Raw genomic sequence first — 14,574 nt, 5'->3', positions numbered from 1 at the left:
AGATCCAAGGCTCTTGGACTTTTCAGTGTCTGACTTTTAGAGAAAGTAGAGCCACACACATGTGTCATGTAGAAAGAATCATCACTTGCAGACTAGCAACCATAACCTGAACAATAAGGAATAAATCAGCGCCTTAATGTGGGACCTTTTACATTTGTTGCAAGACAAAGCATGCTGGATGCATTCTAGGTACACTGAATAAGGATTTGGGATTATCCCCAGTATCGACTTGACACTGTAGAGTGTATAAAAAAATCTTTACTCCTGGCTCAAATGGACATGAGATCAAAAAGAAGACTTTCAGGACTTTTAACGGTGCACTGAAAAGATGATTTTATTGTCAACTTTCCCAGTTTTAGGTTGGTAATCCTGCATGGTGTCCTGCTAATTTCTTGTGGAAAATTTGTCTGGATCACAATTCTGCTTTTGGACCCGTTTGCCACAGTTACTCACTGGATCTAAAAGGGAAAACTTCCTCATGAGGAATTCTTGATCACACAGCAAAGTTTTGTCACGATTTATTTTTGAATCTGAATTTTAAGAGGACTTTGGCTGCAGGTCAGTGTGTGGTATTTTAATGACAACATGGGGATTGCATTCTGGATATTTTCTCTTCTGGCTCTTCCCGTGCTTCATTCTGCCAAGATCTTGACTGTCTGTCTAATTGGTGAGTAGTGAAGCAGTTATTGTTAAAGTGATCTTTACTAGTGATAATAGAGATATTCATTGTAAATACTTGCTCAGAAATATGAAAACAATAAGCACCTCCTTGTCAGACTAGTAAGTCTTCAAAGAGTTTACAGTAAAAGTTTACAGAAGATTGTGTGAATGAATGTGCTACAGTTTGTTTTTAATATGCACAATGATGTAGTATGTTGCAAACAGAAAGCCATATTTTCAGACAAAAAAATAATTTATTTTCTCTTCTCTCCTCCAGGAGGAAGCCATTACTTGTTATTAGATGAAATTTCTCATAACTTACATCAGCATGGCCATGAGGTCCGCATGCTCTTGCAACTAGGCAACCCTGTTATTACAGGTAAACTTTATATACAGTACACAAACACATGAAATATTTTGCACACATTGTCTCCTCTTTTCTCTGATTTAGTCACTCTGATTTTAATGTAAATGATGATTTCTGATGAATTCTCCTAGGTTTTTCGTATGCAGGCCGTGCACACAGTTACCAGACAAGCACCTGGTCATTAGGAGAGAAATATATCGAAGAATACAATAGCTGGTTCCTGGAGCAACAAACACAGTTTTTATTGGGAAGGTATGACACTGAATTTTAGGAGATTCGGTTACATTGATTTAATTATGTTCGGAAAAATAGACAAGGTCTCGTGGGTCTGGCTTCCCATCAGCATTTTGAGTTTATCTTTAATTTATTCTAATCCCGAGGCCAAATTTGTCTCTTATAGACGTATGAAATCACAGTTCTATGTCCTAACAGCATTGTATTACTATATTCTATTTAAATTTTTCTCTCTTCCTCACTTACTCACTCGGTCATTTTTTTCTTCCTTTCGCTTTCTTTCAGGGATAACTTTAAAAACTTTCTACACTTCATGGGACACCTGTCCTATCAGTGTGACAGGCTGTTAGGGGACAAAGGGGTAATAACTTTCCTCCAGAGCGAACGATACGACATTGCCATCCTTGACGGTTTTAACCCCTGCTCCTTCATCCTGGCACGCAAACTTGGTACATGTGCTCTTCATATCACTTATGTCATAATAACTATCATCCTTTAAATCTTACCACCGTTATACATTGTTGATAGATACCTTGCCACTTTTATTATATGCAGATTTGAGATGCTTTTAAATGTGCCAATTCAAACTAATTGTGAGCCAGATTTATTGTGTTTTATTTTATCTATAGCAGTTATACACACTTTACTTTTGATTTTCTCCAGGTGTCCGCTATATAGCTTTCTATCCTGGCACTCTGAACGGTCCTCTGTCCATCGCTCTCCCCAGCCCAGTTTCCTACATCCCAGTCTTTGGCTCCCAGCTGTCCGACCACATGAACCTCTGGGGTCGTGCAAAGAACCTCTTTTATTCTTTCTTGGCCCCTGTAGGTACGAATGGTGTTATAAAATGGGGATCACATGTTTTTCAAGAGGATTTTCTGGCTTGCTTAATAACACACATCTTCACTCTACAATGTTTATGCCCTTTAGACATATTAATATTCTAAGGGAGTGAGTTTTTTTATATGAATATTGGTTGTTTTTAAATTCCATTTCTTCTCATATTTCATTCTCCTCTCATTTGTAATCTACAGACTCTGTTAAAACATTTAAATCGCACATTTTGCACATATTTGTTTATCAGCCAATCTTTTTCTGCTTCAATTAGCAAACCATCTACTTACAGTAATCCATACTAATCCCTCTGTAATCATGTTAATTTCCGCCATACATTTTGGCTAATATTCCATTTAAACTGATTGTAGACGAGGTAATAATATTTACATTTCATCATTTTCATCTCCATTCTGTCACTGTTTGCTGAAAGAATGCTCTGTTTGCAACTAGTCTGTAAGTGATTTAGCCAAGAAATGAGTTAGATCAATTACATTTGAATGGCGATAAACAAATGTTGAAGCACTTGTGTCGTATATCAAAGGTCAGGAACTTGTATGGTCGACATTCAGGGAAGTCGCTGAGCGGCACCTTGAGTCACCACCAGGTGGTCTGGAAGAGTTACATGGAGGAGCTGAACTTTGGGCCTTCAACACTGACTTCTCCCTGGAGTTCCCCCAGCCTCTGATGCCCTACACTGTGCTTGTGGGAGGTCTGCTGAATAAACCTGCGAAGCCTCCAGAACAGGTCTCATCTCTTAATAAACATATCTAAATACATCAGTGAGATCAGAGAAGTTTTCAAATTAACTTTTCCTCTCTATCTTTCTCACTCCCACTTCCCTCTGGACTTCTACAACCATCTCTCTCTCACCCTGCCTTACTTAACATTAAGAATTTCCCTTTGCATATTTCCTCCATCCATACCCCGACCCTTTCGATCCTCAGGATCTTGAGTCGTGGATCTCTAATTTTGAAGAGGCAGGTTTCCTTGTTGTGACTCTTGGATCAATGGTCTCCTCAGTCTCTGTGGACCCTCTGCTTGTAGAGCTGGTGGCTGGCTTCTCCAGGATCCCTCAGGGGGTGCTCTGGAGGTAAAAACATGACACAATTCATACAGGCCTACAAGATGTGTTTTTTTAAAAAAAATCTTTGTTTTTTCACATTCATTAAGAGAAGAAATCAACCACAACGTTAATGAAAGTACCTGAACCTGCAGTGCTTTGCTTGCAGGTATGACCCCAAGCGATGGCCATCACACCTGGACAGACCTCCCAATGTCAGGCTGGTGGACTGGCTGCCTCTTAATGACCTGCTGGGTAGGGGCACTCTGTCTCTCTACACATACATGATAGGGGTTACAGTATATGATAGACTGTCAAAAAGCTTGGTTATTGCAGGAATTCTGAAAAACAGACAGAAGAATAAAACAATGAATTTAATGATATATTCCCTGTCAGACACTGGACCAAGATGGCTGGGTCTTTACTGCACTGCAGCTCCATTCTTCTCTTTTTATTTCTTAATACTTGAAGAAATACCACAAGGCAGGAAGCTACAAACACAGCATGAATGATCATGGATGTACCCTCTGGTTCTTGCTCTGTGGTGTTTTTATGCCCCCGCCTCGGGAATAGTCATGGTTGGAGGCAATATGTTTAGGGGTTGTCCGTCCATCCCATTCTTGTGAACACAGTATCTCAAGAATGCCTTAAGGGAATTTCTTCAAATTTGGCACAAGCCTCAACTTGGACTCAACGATGAACTGATTAGATTTTAGTGGTCAAAAGTCAAGGTCACTGTGATCTGTACTGCTGCATTGTTTTGAAAACAATATCTCAATAAGACCTGTTTGTTCGCAAATGTTCAGTTCAGTTCAGTTCAATGTCCACGTGGACACAAGAACAAACTTAGCACAGTGTCCTTACAAAACATGTTTTTGGCCCCAACTCAAGAATGAATAAGCAATTATGACAACATTTTTCACAAATGTTAAAAGAATAAATAAAGAAGTGATGACATTTTATATTCAAGAGGTCATAATCATAATGTTCTGCAAAAACTTTTTCTGGCTTTTACTCAATAATTCAGAAACAGAAGGGGAGACATTTGGTCAGATACTGTATTGGTGACACTAATCTCGAATGCCCACCTTGACACTGTGTTCATTGTTTAGATCTTCTGTGCTGCTGAGGGGGAAGATTTGTGTTAAGCATCCACCTTTTGACAGACATAGATGTAAACTATAAGCGCAATTAACCTGTTTAATTTTGACCACATCATGGCAATAAAAATGCCCTTGTTTGTACATCGCCACATTGTTTCAGCCCTAACCTGTAAGTCAGTCTGTTTCTCATCTGTAGGTTTCATCAGTCTGTGCCCAAACACTAACTTCTGTTACGCTGTAATGAAGCTTTCTCTAATTTCTGTTTACCCCAGGACACAAAAAAGCGCGTCTGTTTATCACCCACGGTGGACAAAACAGTCTGCTCCAGGCAGTGTACCATGCTGTTCCTGTACTGGGAATTCCTCTGTTTGGAGACCAGTTTGATAATGTGGTGAGGGCTGAAACAAAGGGACTTGGCCTCACCATCAACCCCACACAAATCACCAGGGAACTGCTCAGCTCGACAATTCGGACGCTCATACAGGACATCAGGTTTGTGGATGGATGGCTGGGCAACACTTGTGATGCCAATGTAGTATGAAGATTTCTGTAACCACTCACCCTTTCTCTCTCTTTATTTTTCCCAATAATTTCTCCTTCTCTAGGTTCAAGTCTTCAGCTTCATCCCTTAGCAGGATCCACAAATCCCATCCTGTCCCACCAGCCCTGCGACTCATCCAGTGGGTGGAGCACGTCCTGCACAGTGGAGGTGGAACTCATTTAAGGCCAGCTTCACTGTCACAACCATGGTACCAGAGACACCTGTTGGACTTGGTGCTTCTCTTCTTCTTGGGGCTTCTTGGACCTGTAGTTCTCTGCTGGACTTTGTGCAGGAACAAGAATAGAAGGGCCAAACACAAAAAAACACAATAACGGTACAAAGCGTTTCCTATGGGACACTTATACCTCAGCCATGTGTTACTTGTTTATCTTGGACTTGAATATTGAACCAACATGAGAACTTTAAAAAATGAATTCCCGCTACCATGAAATACTACATATCTTCAATAAATAAACCATACTTGCTGCTACTGATAGGAGCAATTGCCCCTTTAAATAGGCCGACATAAAAAATAATTGATAGCAGGCTATCATGTTGTTGTAGGACACCTTTGCTTTGATGCAAGCAATGAACACAAACTTCCTTTTCCCCTGTAGCCCCAACAGGCCCAGAAAAGATAACCCTTAAAGGTCCAGTGTACCTGAAATAAGAATCATTGTGTTTTAGTTAAGCCATTTTTATCTTTATAGGGAGCAGGATCTCATCCATGGGGTCCACCATGTTGCTCCAGCATGTTTCAGACATGCAGAGCAACAACAGACATGCTGGAGCTGGAACAGACATACCAAACACTGCCTCCAGATACGGCCATTCACTTTTTCGCTTAATTGCATTTTCACGTCGGCCACCATAGTTAGCAGCCACACTGCAACAAGCAGCAGCAGAACACCACCGATTCTTTAACACGTTAACTGCTTCAGTGTTTTCACCGATTTAGATCCCCTGGTCTGTTTGTTTTGGAGAGGAGGAGACTTCTGTGGGTAATTCAGCTCCAGCTAAAATCACCTGAACAATGAAGGAATCCAAATGGGGAGTTCATGCTTAACACATGGAAGAAGTTTCAGATGGTTACAATTTTCAGTTCTCACAGCTAAATGCCACTAAATCCTACACAGTGCTCCTTTAAGAACAAAAATATAACTTTTTTTCCCCTGAACATTTCTGTTAATTATCAATAGAGAAGCTGCAAAATTCTGCAAATCAGTATGAAAAAAATGCATTTAAAAGTGTTTTTTGATTTCGTTATTTTGTTGCTCAACTTTTATTTTCACATTGAGTACTGTTGCCATACTGAAGAGAATTTCACTTTCTGTATGTCAAGTTTCACTCCAGTGGAGTATCCCCAATGCCAAGTGTCCTGACCTCTCCCTTCCCAGCGCCATCATGTCTAGCAGACGTCTCATTTGTACTTCAGCGCCACATTGTCCAACACCTCTGTGCTGCTTTGACCTGGCTGTGCTGCAGGCAGGGGTGGTTTACAGTACACACACAAACACGCACGTACAGCCTCACTGAGCAGTGCTTTTGTGTTATTACATGTTTCTAAATGGCAGCAAGCAGCGTAAGGACAGATGGATGAATGTTTTGAATGTTTTTGCCTTTCCAGGTTAGTGCAAACAAAAGTTTGTTGAAAGTCATATAATGTACCTGAATCCTCAAAAACATGCTCTACCTGCAACGTTTGTGTATGAATGTGTGTACGTGTGTGCATGTGTGTTTTGGGCAGCGTTATGGTCTACTGGCTCTTCAATTATTAACCACCTGCAAGTCTCAACTCTGACCCCCACACCCTCCTCTGCTGGTTTCCACTGAGTTTCCTTCCCCTCTCTAAACAAGACACAAAAGCGAACAGCAATGTTCACGGTCAGCGCTCAAGCCACTGTTGAGAGCAGACTAGGCCTCGGAGGACCCCCCCTCTCTGGTCTGTCCTTCCTTCCACTCCTCACATCTGTGTTGGGGGTTAGCAGGGAGGAAAATATAGATTAGCAAGGAAATAATGACCAATTAGGGCAGCTTGTTCTCTGTCCATTCAGCTGTCCATTCCTTCATTCCTTCCCTGCATTTCATTTGTCTATTTGTCTGGCAGTTGCAAGTGCCAGTGAGTCTTCCTCTGTCTCGCACGCTATCCAAAACAGGCAGAGCGAAGCAGCCAAAACATGACAATGCAAAACCAGCTAACTTTAATCAAGCAGAAGAAAAAATACACAAATGCAAAATAGAACAGTGGAAAAATCGTGATGCAGAGAAGAAACAGACAAACAAAGCTGTGGGAAACAAAAGTTGTAGAAATATTGACCAGAATAACAAAGAATAAAGCAGACAGCACAGACAGCTGCTCAAAAAGTGATAATCTGTGTCACTTTTACATATTTTTACACTCTAACTGCAATTCAGAGTTCAGTTTTTTATTTACAGCCATGACACTAAGTTCAAAACATTTTTACTGAAGGTGTCCTTCAATATCAAATAGAGATATATGGCTCTGATATGGATTTTGTATAAGCATGGTTTGAAAACTGAAGTTTGAACATACTTGTAGCATCTTCAAAGGTGGATATTCTGAGTGGATGACGTTCACATTGGTTAGAGCTCCATCTAGTGATCTGAGAAAGGACGTAGCCTAATTTAGATTTCCTGGACTGCATATGTTAAATATTAATAATAAACAGAAAACTGAGAGTATGATGAGGTTAAAAATAGATGGTTCATTGCTATATATTATATGTTTAGATAATACATACCTTATATGTTTGTTTAGAGCTACTCTAAGAGGGAAATATTGTACTTTTTACTTCACGACATTTATTTGACAATCAATTGTTATATTACAGATACACAAAAAAGTTTTGTACAGTAATTAAGCTACCCAACATAATGTGTGTGTGTATATATATAAAGCTCTGAGAGGCTAGGCAGCTTTGTTTATATAGAGAGGGACATTGCGCCTTTTTACATAATGATTACTTTTAAATTTGACTTTTTCTGTATTTTGAAGTAGTTGAGTAGTTTTAGTGTGGTGGGCCTATATGCTACTTTTATTTAAGTTTTGAGTGTAGGTTTGTCTGAACATTGTACACATATGAAAGGGGGGGGTCTTCGCCAGAAAATTCTAAGTACCAAACACTTCACTGTGTGTATTATGAAGCATTTTGTGGACCAATTTGTGCCCTTTCTGCATCAACATATGGTGTAAATGCCTTTTATTTTGTCAAAATAATTTGTCCTCTGCTACTTTCATGTTGTAATTTGGACACATGTCCACCATGTGTGACCCTGAAATCTACACCTATGATTTAAAATGTGGAGGAACATCACTTTTCTTGTGCTGCTTTCAGATGCCTTTCACAACTAAACCTGTGAACCCTGAGCAAATCAGTGCAATTTCTAAAAAAATAAAAAATAAAAAAAACATAGGAAAAAGGCAATGAGAAAATAATGCTTGAAAAATTATTATATTCATATACAAAAAATATTGTAAATTACATTATAATAGTTTGTTATAAATTAATAGTAACTACTTTTTAGGTAACTTTCTTGTACTTACACCACAGCATTATACAGCAAAGAATACCCAAAGAACTGCTAAAACTTCAGTTTTCTTTCTTTTGTTTTATTTAGTTCTGTATTGTACAGTTGTGGCGTAGCTCTGTTATTTAGAAGTTATGTACCATAAAAAAAAAATAAAGATAAAATGTCATATTTAAAGCATCCATCAGCTGCCAAGAGGGCGCCATGTAATTTTCAGGACGCTGCTCATAAAGGTCTTGTGACACTCTGGAACCTGATTGGTTAAAGTGCTGCGATTTGATTGGTCAATGCTGACGATGTGGGCGTGGTTAGACGTCAATGTTTATGTAGCCCGCTGTCGGTGTATATAACCGCACCAAGGACTCTGCAATGTGATTTCCTGACATTGATTTGTTTCCTTATCTTTTAACCCGCCGTCTTCACCACATTATGCTCCAGCCGTTGACATGGGGAACCACTAGCAGGTGAAAGACGGAAGAAACCGAGGAAAAAGCCGGAATGGCAGGCGCCTTTGGCTTCAAAGGCTGCCAGAAAATTCGAGGTCCGCAGATCAGAAGTCTGCTCGAGGCGAAGGACTTCATCCTGTTCGACTGCGATGGGGTCATATGGCACGGAGAGAAGGCGATAACGGGCGCGGCGAAGGTGGTGAGCTCGCTGATACGACACGGCAAAAACGTGGTGTTCGTCACCAACAACTGCACCAGGCCCCGGGAGAATTATGTGCACAAGTTCTCCCGGCTGGGCTTCACCGACGTGATGCTGGAGCAGATCTTCAGCTCGTCGTACTGCTCGGCTCTCTACCTGAGAGACGTCGTCAAGGTCCGCGGACAGGTGTTCGTCATGGGCTGCGACGGGCTGCGCAGAGAGCTGCAGGAGGCGGGCATCCCCTGCGTGGAGGAGGCGGACGACCCGGACGCCACCATCTATAACTGCACCCTGGCTCCGGACGTCAAGGCAGTGCTGGTGGGACATGATGACAAAATGACTTTTCTCAAACTGGCCAAAGCCTCGTGCTACCTGAGGGACCCGGACTGTCTGTTCCTGGCCACCGACAACGACCCCTGGCACCCTCTGTCAGGTGGAAGGATACTGCCAGGTATGGTGGTGATGAGGCTCAGCTTATTGTATCAGTGCCAACCATGTATCGATTATAGGGGTCGACCAGTATTGGTTTTTCAGCACTGATACTTATTAATAGTAGTTAATGAGCCCCATAACCGATATTTGGAACCGAAAATATTGACGCAAAAAAAAAGAAAATCTTTCTGTCAATATTTAGAATTTGAAATATAAAAAACGCCCAACACAAAACTTTATTTAAATGCCTTTAGCAAATGTTTATTCAAAGCTGGAACTTTTAGCATCAAACACTGAAAGTTCCTGGCAACTTTTTTTCATGAAGTCAAGTGAAAAGTTAAATAATAAATGAGTAAATCAAAATAGCTCCCTGGGGTTTTACAAACTAAAAGTTTCTACTATGCTGACACTTCTTTTGCACTTTTTAATTAATTGTTTTTTAAGGGATCATTAAAATGAAATGCCGATGCAGATAATCAGCAAAATGCTGAATATCTGTCCCAATAATCGATCTGGATGATAATCTGTTCACCCCTAAACAAATACACTGAACAAAAAAATGCAGCACTTAGCCACAGATATCACAAGTTTTAACCTTTTGAAACCTGAGCAAGGTGTGATTTTGTCAAAAACACTGGAAGAAGTTAAAAATTACAAGAAAATTATCCAACATTGAGCCCCCCAAAAAAGAAGAAAAACTGTAAATAAATAAATATAATAATAATAATTAAATAATAAACAAAACAAAACCAATAAAACAAGGTATAAAAAAAAGATAGTTAGATGGATATAAAAAATATATATAATTTTAAATATAGTTTTCAGGACATTTTTCTCTATTTTATAAATCAGTATTAAGTCAGTCATTTCTCTCTCTCTCTCAGTCTCTGTTAAAACTAAATCTCAGGTCATTTTCTTGTCATCTTTTCCTCATTTCATGCAGTCTTGTCATTTGAGCATGCAGATGAGTTTGCCTGAGACGGTCTCTGACAGTTTGTGCAGAAATTCTTCATTTATGCCAACCAGTTGTTGCCGCAGCTGTTCAGGTGGCTGGTTTTAGATTATTTTGCAGGTGAAGACGTTTGAAGAGGAGCTCCTGAACTGGCATGGTCCCCATGTGGTCTGCGGTTGTGAGACCAGTTGGATGTACTGCGAAATTAACAGAAACAACATTACATTGGAGACGGCTTATGGTAGTGACATGAACATTAAGTTTACGGGCAAAAGCTCAGGTGGACGTTCCTGCAGTCAGCATGCCAGTGACACGCTCCCTAAAAACCTGTGACATCAGTGGCATTGTGTTGTGTGATCAAAATACACATTTGTGAGTGTCTTTTTATTGTGACTATCCCAAGGAACACCTGTGGAGTAATCATGCTGTTGAATCAACACGTCCATATACCACACCTGTCAGGATTATCATGGGAAGGGAAAAGTAATGGATTTTAACAAATTTATGAGCAGAATTTGAAAGACATGTGTTTCTTTAGTGCATGAAAAAAGTCTAAGATCTCTAACTTAAACCGGTGAAAAAATGGAAGCAGAACAAAAGTGTTTAAATTTTTGTTCAGTGTAGATTTAACAAACAACAGAACTGGAGAGTTACTGTTGCACCTGCAAATTCTAGCTGCAGTTCTGCTGAGTGCACACTGATTTTGTCTAAAAGACAAATAGACACGGTGTTCACTGTGAAGAATTGGTTGAATAGGGGGGCTCCCCGCTGACTGCTATTCTTCTCCGTCTCTCATCTGTCACCCTGAAGGGCCCACCGTGTACAGTGCACAGGACAGACTACACAGGGGAGCTTTTTTGCAGTATATTTCCCCTAAATGTGTAGGCTTAATATATGTCTGTGGTAAACAAAAATGGGAATGAATATGCATCATGTAAGTGCAACGTGAACTGATATATTAAGGTTAAACCTCTGCTGAGGTGCACACTTTTTTTTGTCTATAATACAAACAGAATAGAGGGGGGGGGGTCCCCCACCAACTGCAATTCTTCTCACTCTATGTGCGTTGTATTTGTACTTTATCATGTTTAAGGGGTCTACTGTGTACAGTACACCAACAGACTACACATGACAGCTTCATTACAATATATTTCCCTTAAAATGGAGCTTCAGGCTTGTCGGTTTGATTAAACATGAATTTTAGGAATGAATATGCATCACATAAGTGCAACATGAACTGATATATTAAAGGTATCAAACCAACTTTGCAGGGTCTCAAAATCAGGTGGCGTAAGTTTTTTAGACATTCACCTTTTAATGGCAGTGACCCTGGTTGAAGTCCTGCCTGGTGTTTTTGCTGCACGTCATTCCTCATCTCTCAGTTCATTTCCTGCTTCTGCCCCAATATCACTATGAAGACAAAATGCCCTCCAAAACATTAAAAGGATCAGATGATACTGCAGGACCTGCCTGAACACCCTCATCTTTTAGCTGCATGTATGTTGCCAGACAGTAAAAATGAAACTGAGTCTTTTTAGGGCTTCAGGAAAGGTGCGGCTTCAGGGCAGCTACCAGTTTGCCTGTTTAATTATACTGTTTACATTTCAGGAACTTTCTACTTGATTTTATGTTGCACAGAAATGAATTGAAACCAGTGGCTCTCTGTAAAATAACAATACTGGATTCAGAAATCTAAAAAAGATAGCAACAGTATAGCCCTGTCAATGTTATTACAGTTAACTAAAAACTAAAACTAGGTGTGAAAAAGCATTATTGTTAAATTAAATAAGAATAAAAAACTTAAACTTAATATAAAAAGGGTGACTGCCACAATATTGTACAAAACTAACTAAAATAAAATATAGACAGAAAGTTTCTTAATGGAAACGTCATTTTTTTTAAAAAACTCCCATTTATCGCACAAAAGATTTTATGCCCACATGAGGTGGTATATTAGACGACTCGAAAAGTCATATTTTGCAAAACTGCAATGGAAACACCTTTTTGGCTTTCATAGGTCACATGATGTTCTGGCTTTGTGCTCGTCAGTAAGAACTGTCTCGCTCGGGAATGATGCAGCAGGAGCTACAAGAGAAGTTGAGTGGCTCATTCAGAAGTTTTGAATCAGCAATTCGTCTGAAATCGTGGACGGTGGTCGGTGGCTGCAATAGAAATAAACCTGCTAATGTTTTGAACATCATCACCATGCTGCTCGCATAAAATCCCTCACTGAAAACAACCATCTCACAAGTGTGTTTTATAGACATTTTAAAAATACAAGTTAAATTTTGCGCTCATCTGTAATGGAAACCCGCCTAATGTCTCACTTTAATCTAACGTTTTGTCTCATCTTTACCCTCTTAAGGTTCTGGCTCCCTCACCGCAGCGCTGGAGGTGTCCTCAGGTCGCAAGGCCACTGTGATCGGCAAGCCCAGCCGCTTCATGTTCGAGTGCATCTCCAGTCAGTTCAGGGGGGTGGACCCCGCCCAGTGCCTGATGATCGGGGACCGCCTAGAGACAGACATGCTGTTCGGGTCCAACTGTGGCCTGGACACCATGCTCACTCTCACCGGCGTGTCTCAGATCGAGGAGGCCCAGGAGTACCGGAATAGTGAGCTGAGCACCAACCACAGCCTGGTGCCCGACTACGTGGTGGACACCATCGCTGATTTCTTACCTGCTTTTGAGGAACTGGAAGAACAGAGCAATTGACGAGTCCTGTCACCTCCAGTACGGAGCACAGATCGCTTCTACTGCATTTCAAGTGCAATGTTTTAGTCTGGCAAAAAAAAAAGAAACAAAACAAAGAAACACTCCTCAGTAACATGACGCTGTTTATGTTGTGTCTAAGACACGAGTAGGACAGAATATTCTCCCCAAAATAATCAGTAATCCAGTGCATACCTCAGTGTTTCTAGTGTTGTGCCCATTTGTGATCGACGGTTCCTTGTTGCTGTAAGTGTTTATAAAAATATATGAATATACTGCACTTTCCTCTTCATAAAGTTCATAGGTGGTTTGATATTTTTAACATCCAGAAGTATTTTTGTAAAGCCATGAATTGCTCTGCAACGGCATTCATGTGTTTAAAGGCTGGTCGATATTTCTTTTGCCAAAAGGCAGACATACTTACTAACGTAGAATCGTTTCCTCCCGTGTGTTTGCCTGGGTGTGACTCCTCCTCGATTCATTTATGGCAAGAGGAGATAATTAAAGAACTTCTCTCAGCTCTGGGGAAGATGACAATCTGCCAGTCAGACAGGTGACGTGTGTATTCACTTTTGGCCTTTCTGTCACGTCTGTGCTACTTGTGCCAATATTCATCAGAGTGCCAAACAGCTTACTGAACCTCATAGTTAGAACACCAGTGACACAGTAACGGTGGCCGGTCATACTGCTTTGTTGTGAAATGTCAGTGTTGTTAATGTTTACCATATAGAGCATGCCAGCAACGGTAACAACAATAAATGAATCCTAAATATGAAGATGTTCATCTGTTGAAGACAATGATATGTCCTGTTTTTACACTGAAAATGTCATTTGTTTTTGCTCCATTTTTTCACAGAGATCAAAGACTGTTTTTGCACTCAATAGATGTATTTCTCTCAAATTTTGGTCACAAATTTGTTAAAATCTGTGTTAGTGTGCACATTTTCTTTTCCTAGCTGATCCATCCACCTGACAGGTGTGACAGATGAAGATAAGCAGCATCATCACTACACAGGTGTGCACAATGAAAGGGCTCCCTAAAATGTGCAGCTAGATAAAGGATAGGCATACGGAAACATTCACCGGACCTGCTGCCCGTTTCATGTTCATTTCACCGCCACAGGCCGTCTCCAAGGTGGTTTCTGTTAATGTGACAGGACATCCAACGGGTGTGGCTACATGTAGCCACCTGAACAGCTGATCCAACAACTATTTTTAATAAACACCAAAAACTGTCTCAGGTAAGCTCATCTGCATGCTCATCATCCTCGCTGGGTCTTAAATTGACAGCAGTTTGTCATTGTAGCCAGCCTGTTGGATGTACTGCCAAATTCAGTGATATTTTAGACAGCTGATGGCAGTAAAATGACCTTTCAGTTTACAGACACCAGCTCTGGTGGACATTTCTGCAGTCAGCGTGGCTCCCTCAAAACTCGTCACGTCTGTGCGGTTGTGTTGTGTGACAGAACAGCACATTTTTGGAGT

The 14,574-nt window shown here is 40.5% G+C and overlaps 2 protein-coding genes across 2 annotated transcripts; both read left to right on the top strand.

Annotated features, from left to right (window-relative positions):
- Window positions 1-550: 550 nt before the first annotated feature.
- On the top strand, window positions 551-8,662 carry LOC121943911 (UDP-glycosyltransferase 3A1-like). The gene is made up of 10 exons (XM_042487513.2): window positions 551-667; window positions 938-1,039; window positions 1,159-1,279; window positions 1,547-1,710; window positions 1,925-2,089; window positions 2,640-2,842; window positions 3,043-3,188; window positions 3,328-3,413; window positions 4,534-4,753; window positions 4,867-8,662. Exons 1-10 carry the CDS (start codon window positions 586-588, stop codon window positions 5,132-5,134), a joined length of 1,557 nt encoding a protein of 518 aa, XP_042343447.1. The 5' UTR covers window positions 551-585; the 3' UTR covers window positions 5,135-8,662.
- On the top strand, window positions 8,657-13,865 carry pdxp (pyridoxal (pyridoxine, vitamin B6) phosphatase). The gene is made up of 2 exons (XM_042487752.2): window positions 8,657-9,447; window positions 12,746-13,865. Exons 1-2 carry the CDS (start codon window positions 8,850-8,852, stop codon window positions 13,090-13,092), a joined length of 945 nt encoding a protein of 314 aa, XP_042343686.1. The 5' UTR covers window positions 8,657-8,849; the 3' UTR covers window positions 13,093-13,865.
- The last annotated feature ends 709 nt before the right edge of the window (window positions 13,866-14,574 follow it).

Source organism: Plectropomus leopardus, chromosome 4 (genome assembly GCF_026936395.1).
Source record: "Plectropomus leopardus strain MGB_pleo_1.0 chromosome 4, ASM2693639v1, whole genome shotgun sequence".
In the NCBI taxonomy this organism is placed as follows: Eukaryota; Metazoa; Chordata; class Actinopteri; order Perciformes; family Serranidae; genus Plectropomus; species Plectropomus leopardus.
Note: the sequence above shows the minus strand (reverse complement) of the source record. Positions and strands in the feature narration are given on the sequence as shown.

Coding starts and splice junctions, on each gene's coding strand:
- LOC121943911 (XM_042487513.2), top strand. CDS start 586: ATGGGGATTGCATTCTGGATATTTTCTCTTCTGGCTCTTCCCGTGCTT. Junction 1,711..1,924: donor CATCCTGGCACGCAAACTTG/GTACATGTGCTC, acceptor GATTTTCTCCAG/GTGTCCGCTATATAGCTTTC. Junction 4,754..4,866: donor ACGCTCATACAGGACATCAG/GTTTGTGGATGG, acceptor CTCCTTCTCTAG/GTTCAAGTCTTCAGCTTCAT.
- pdxp (XM_042487752.2), top strand. CDS start 8,850: ATGGCAGGCGCCTTTGGCTTCAAAGGCTGCCAGAAAATTCGAGGTCCG. Junction 9,448..12,745: donor AGGTGGAAGGATACTGCCAG/GTATGGTGGTGA, acceptor TACCCTCTTAAG/GTTCTGGCTCCCTCACCGCA.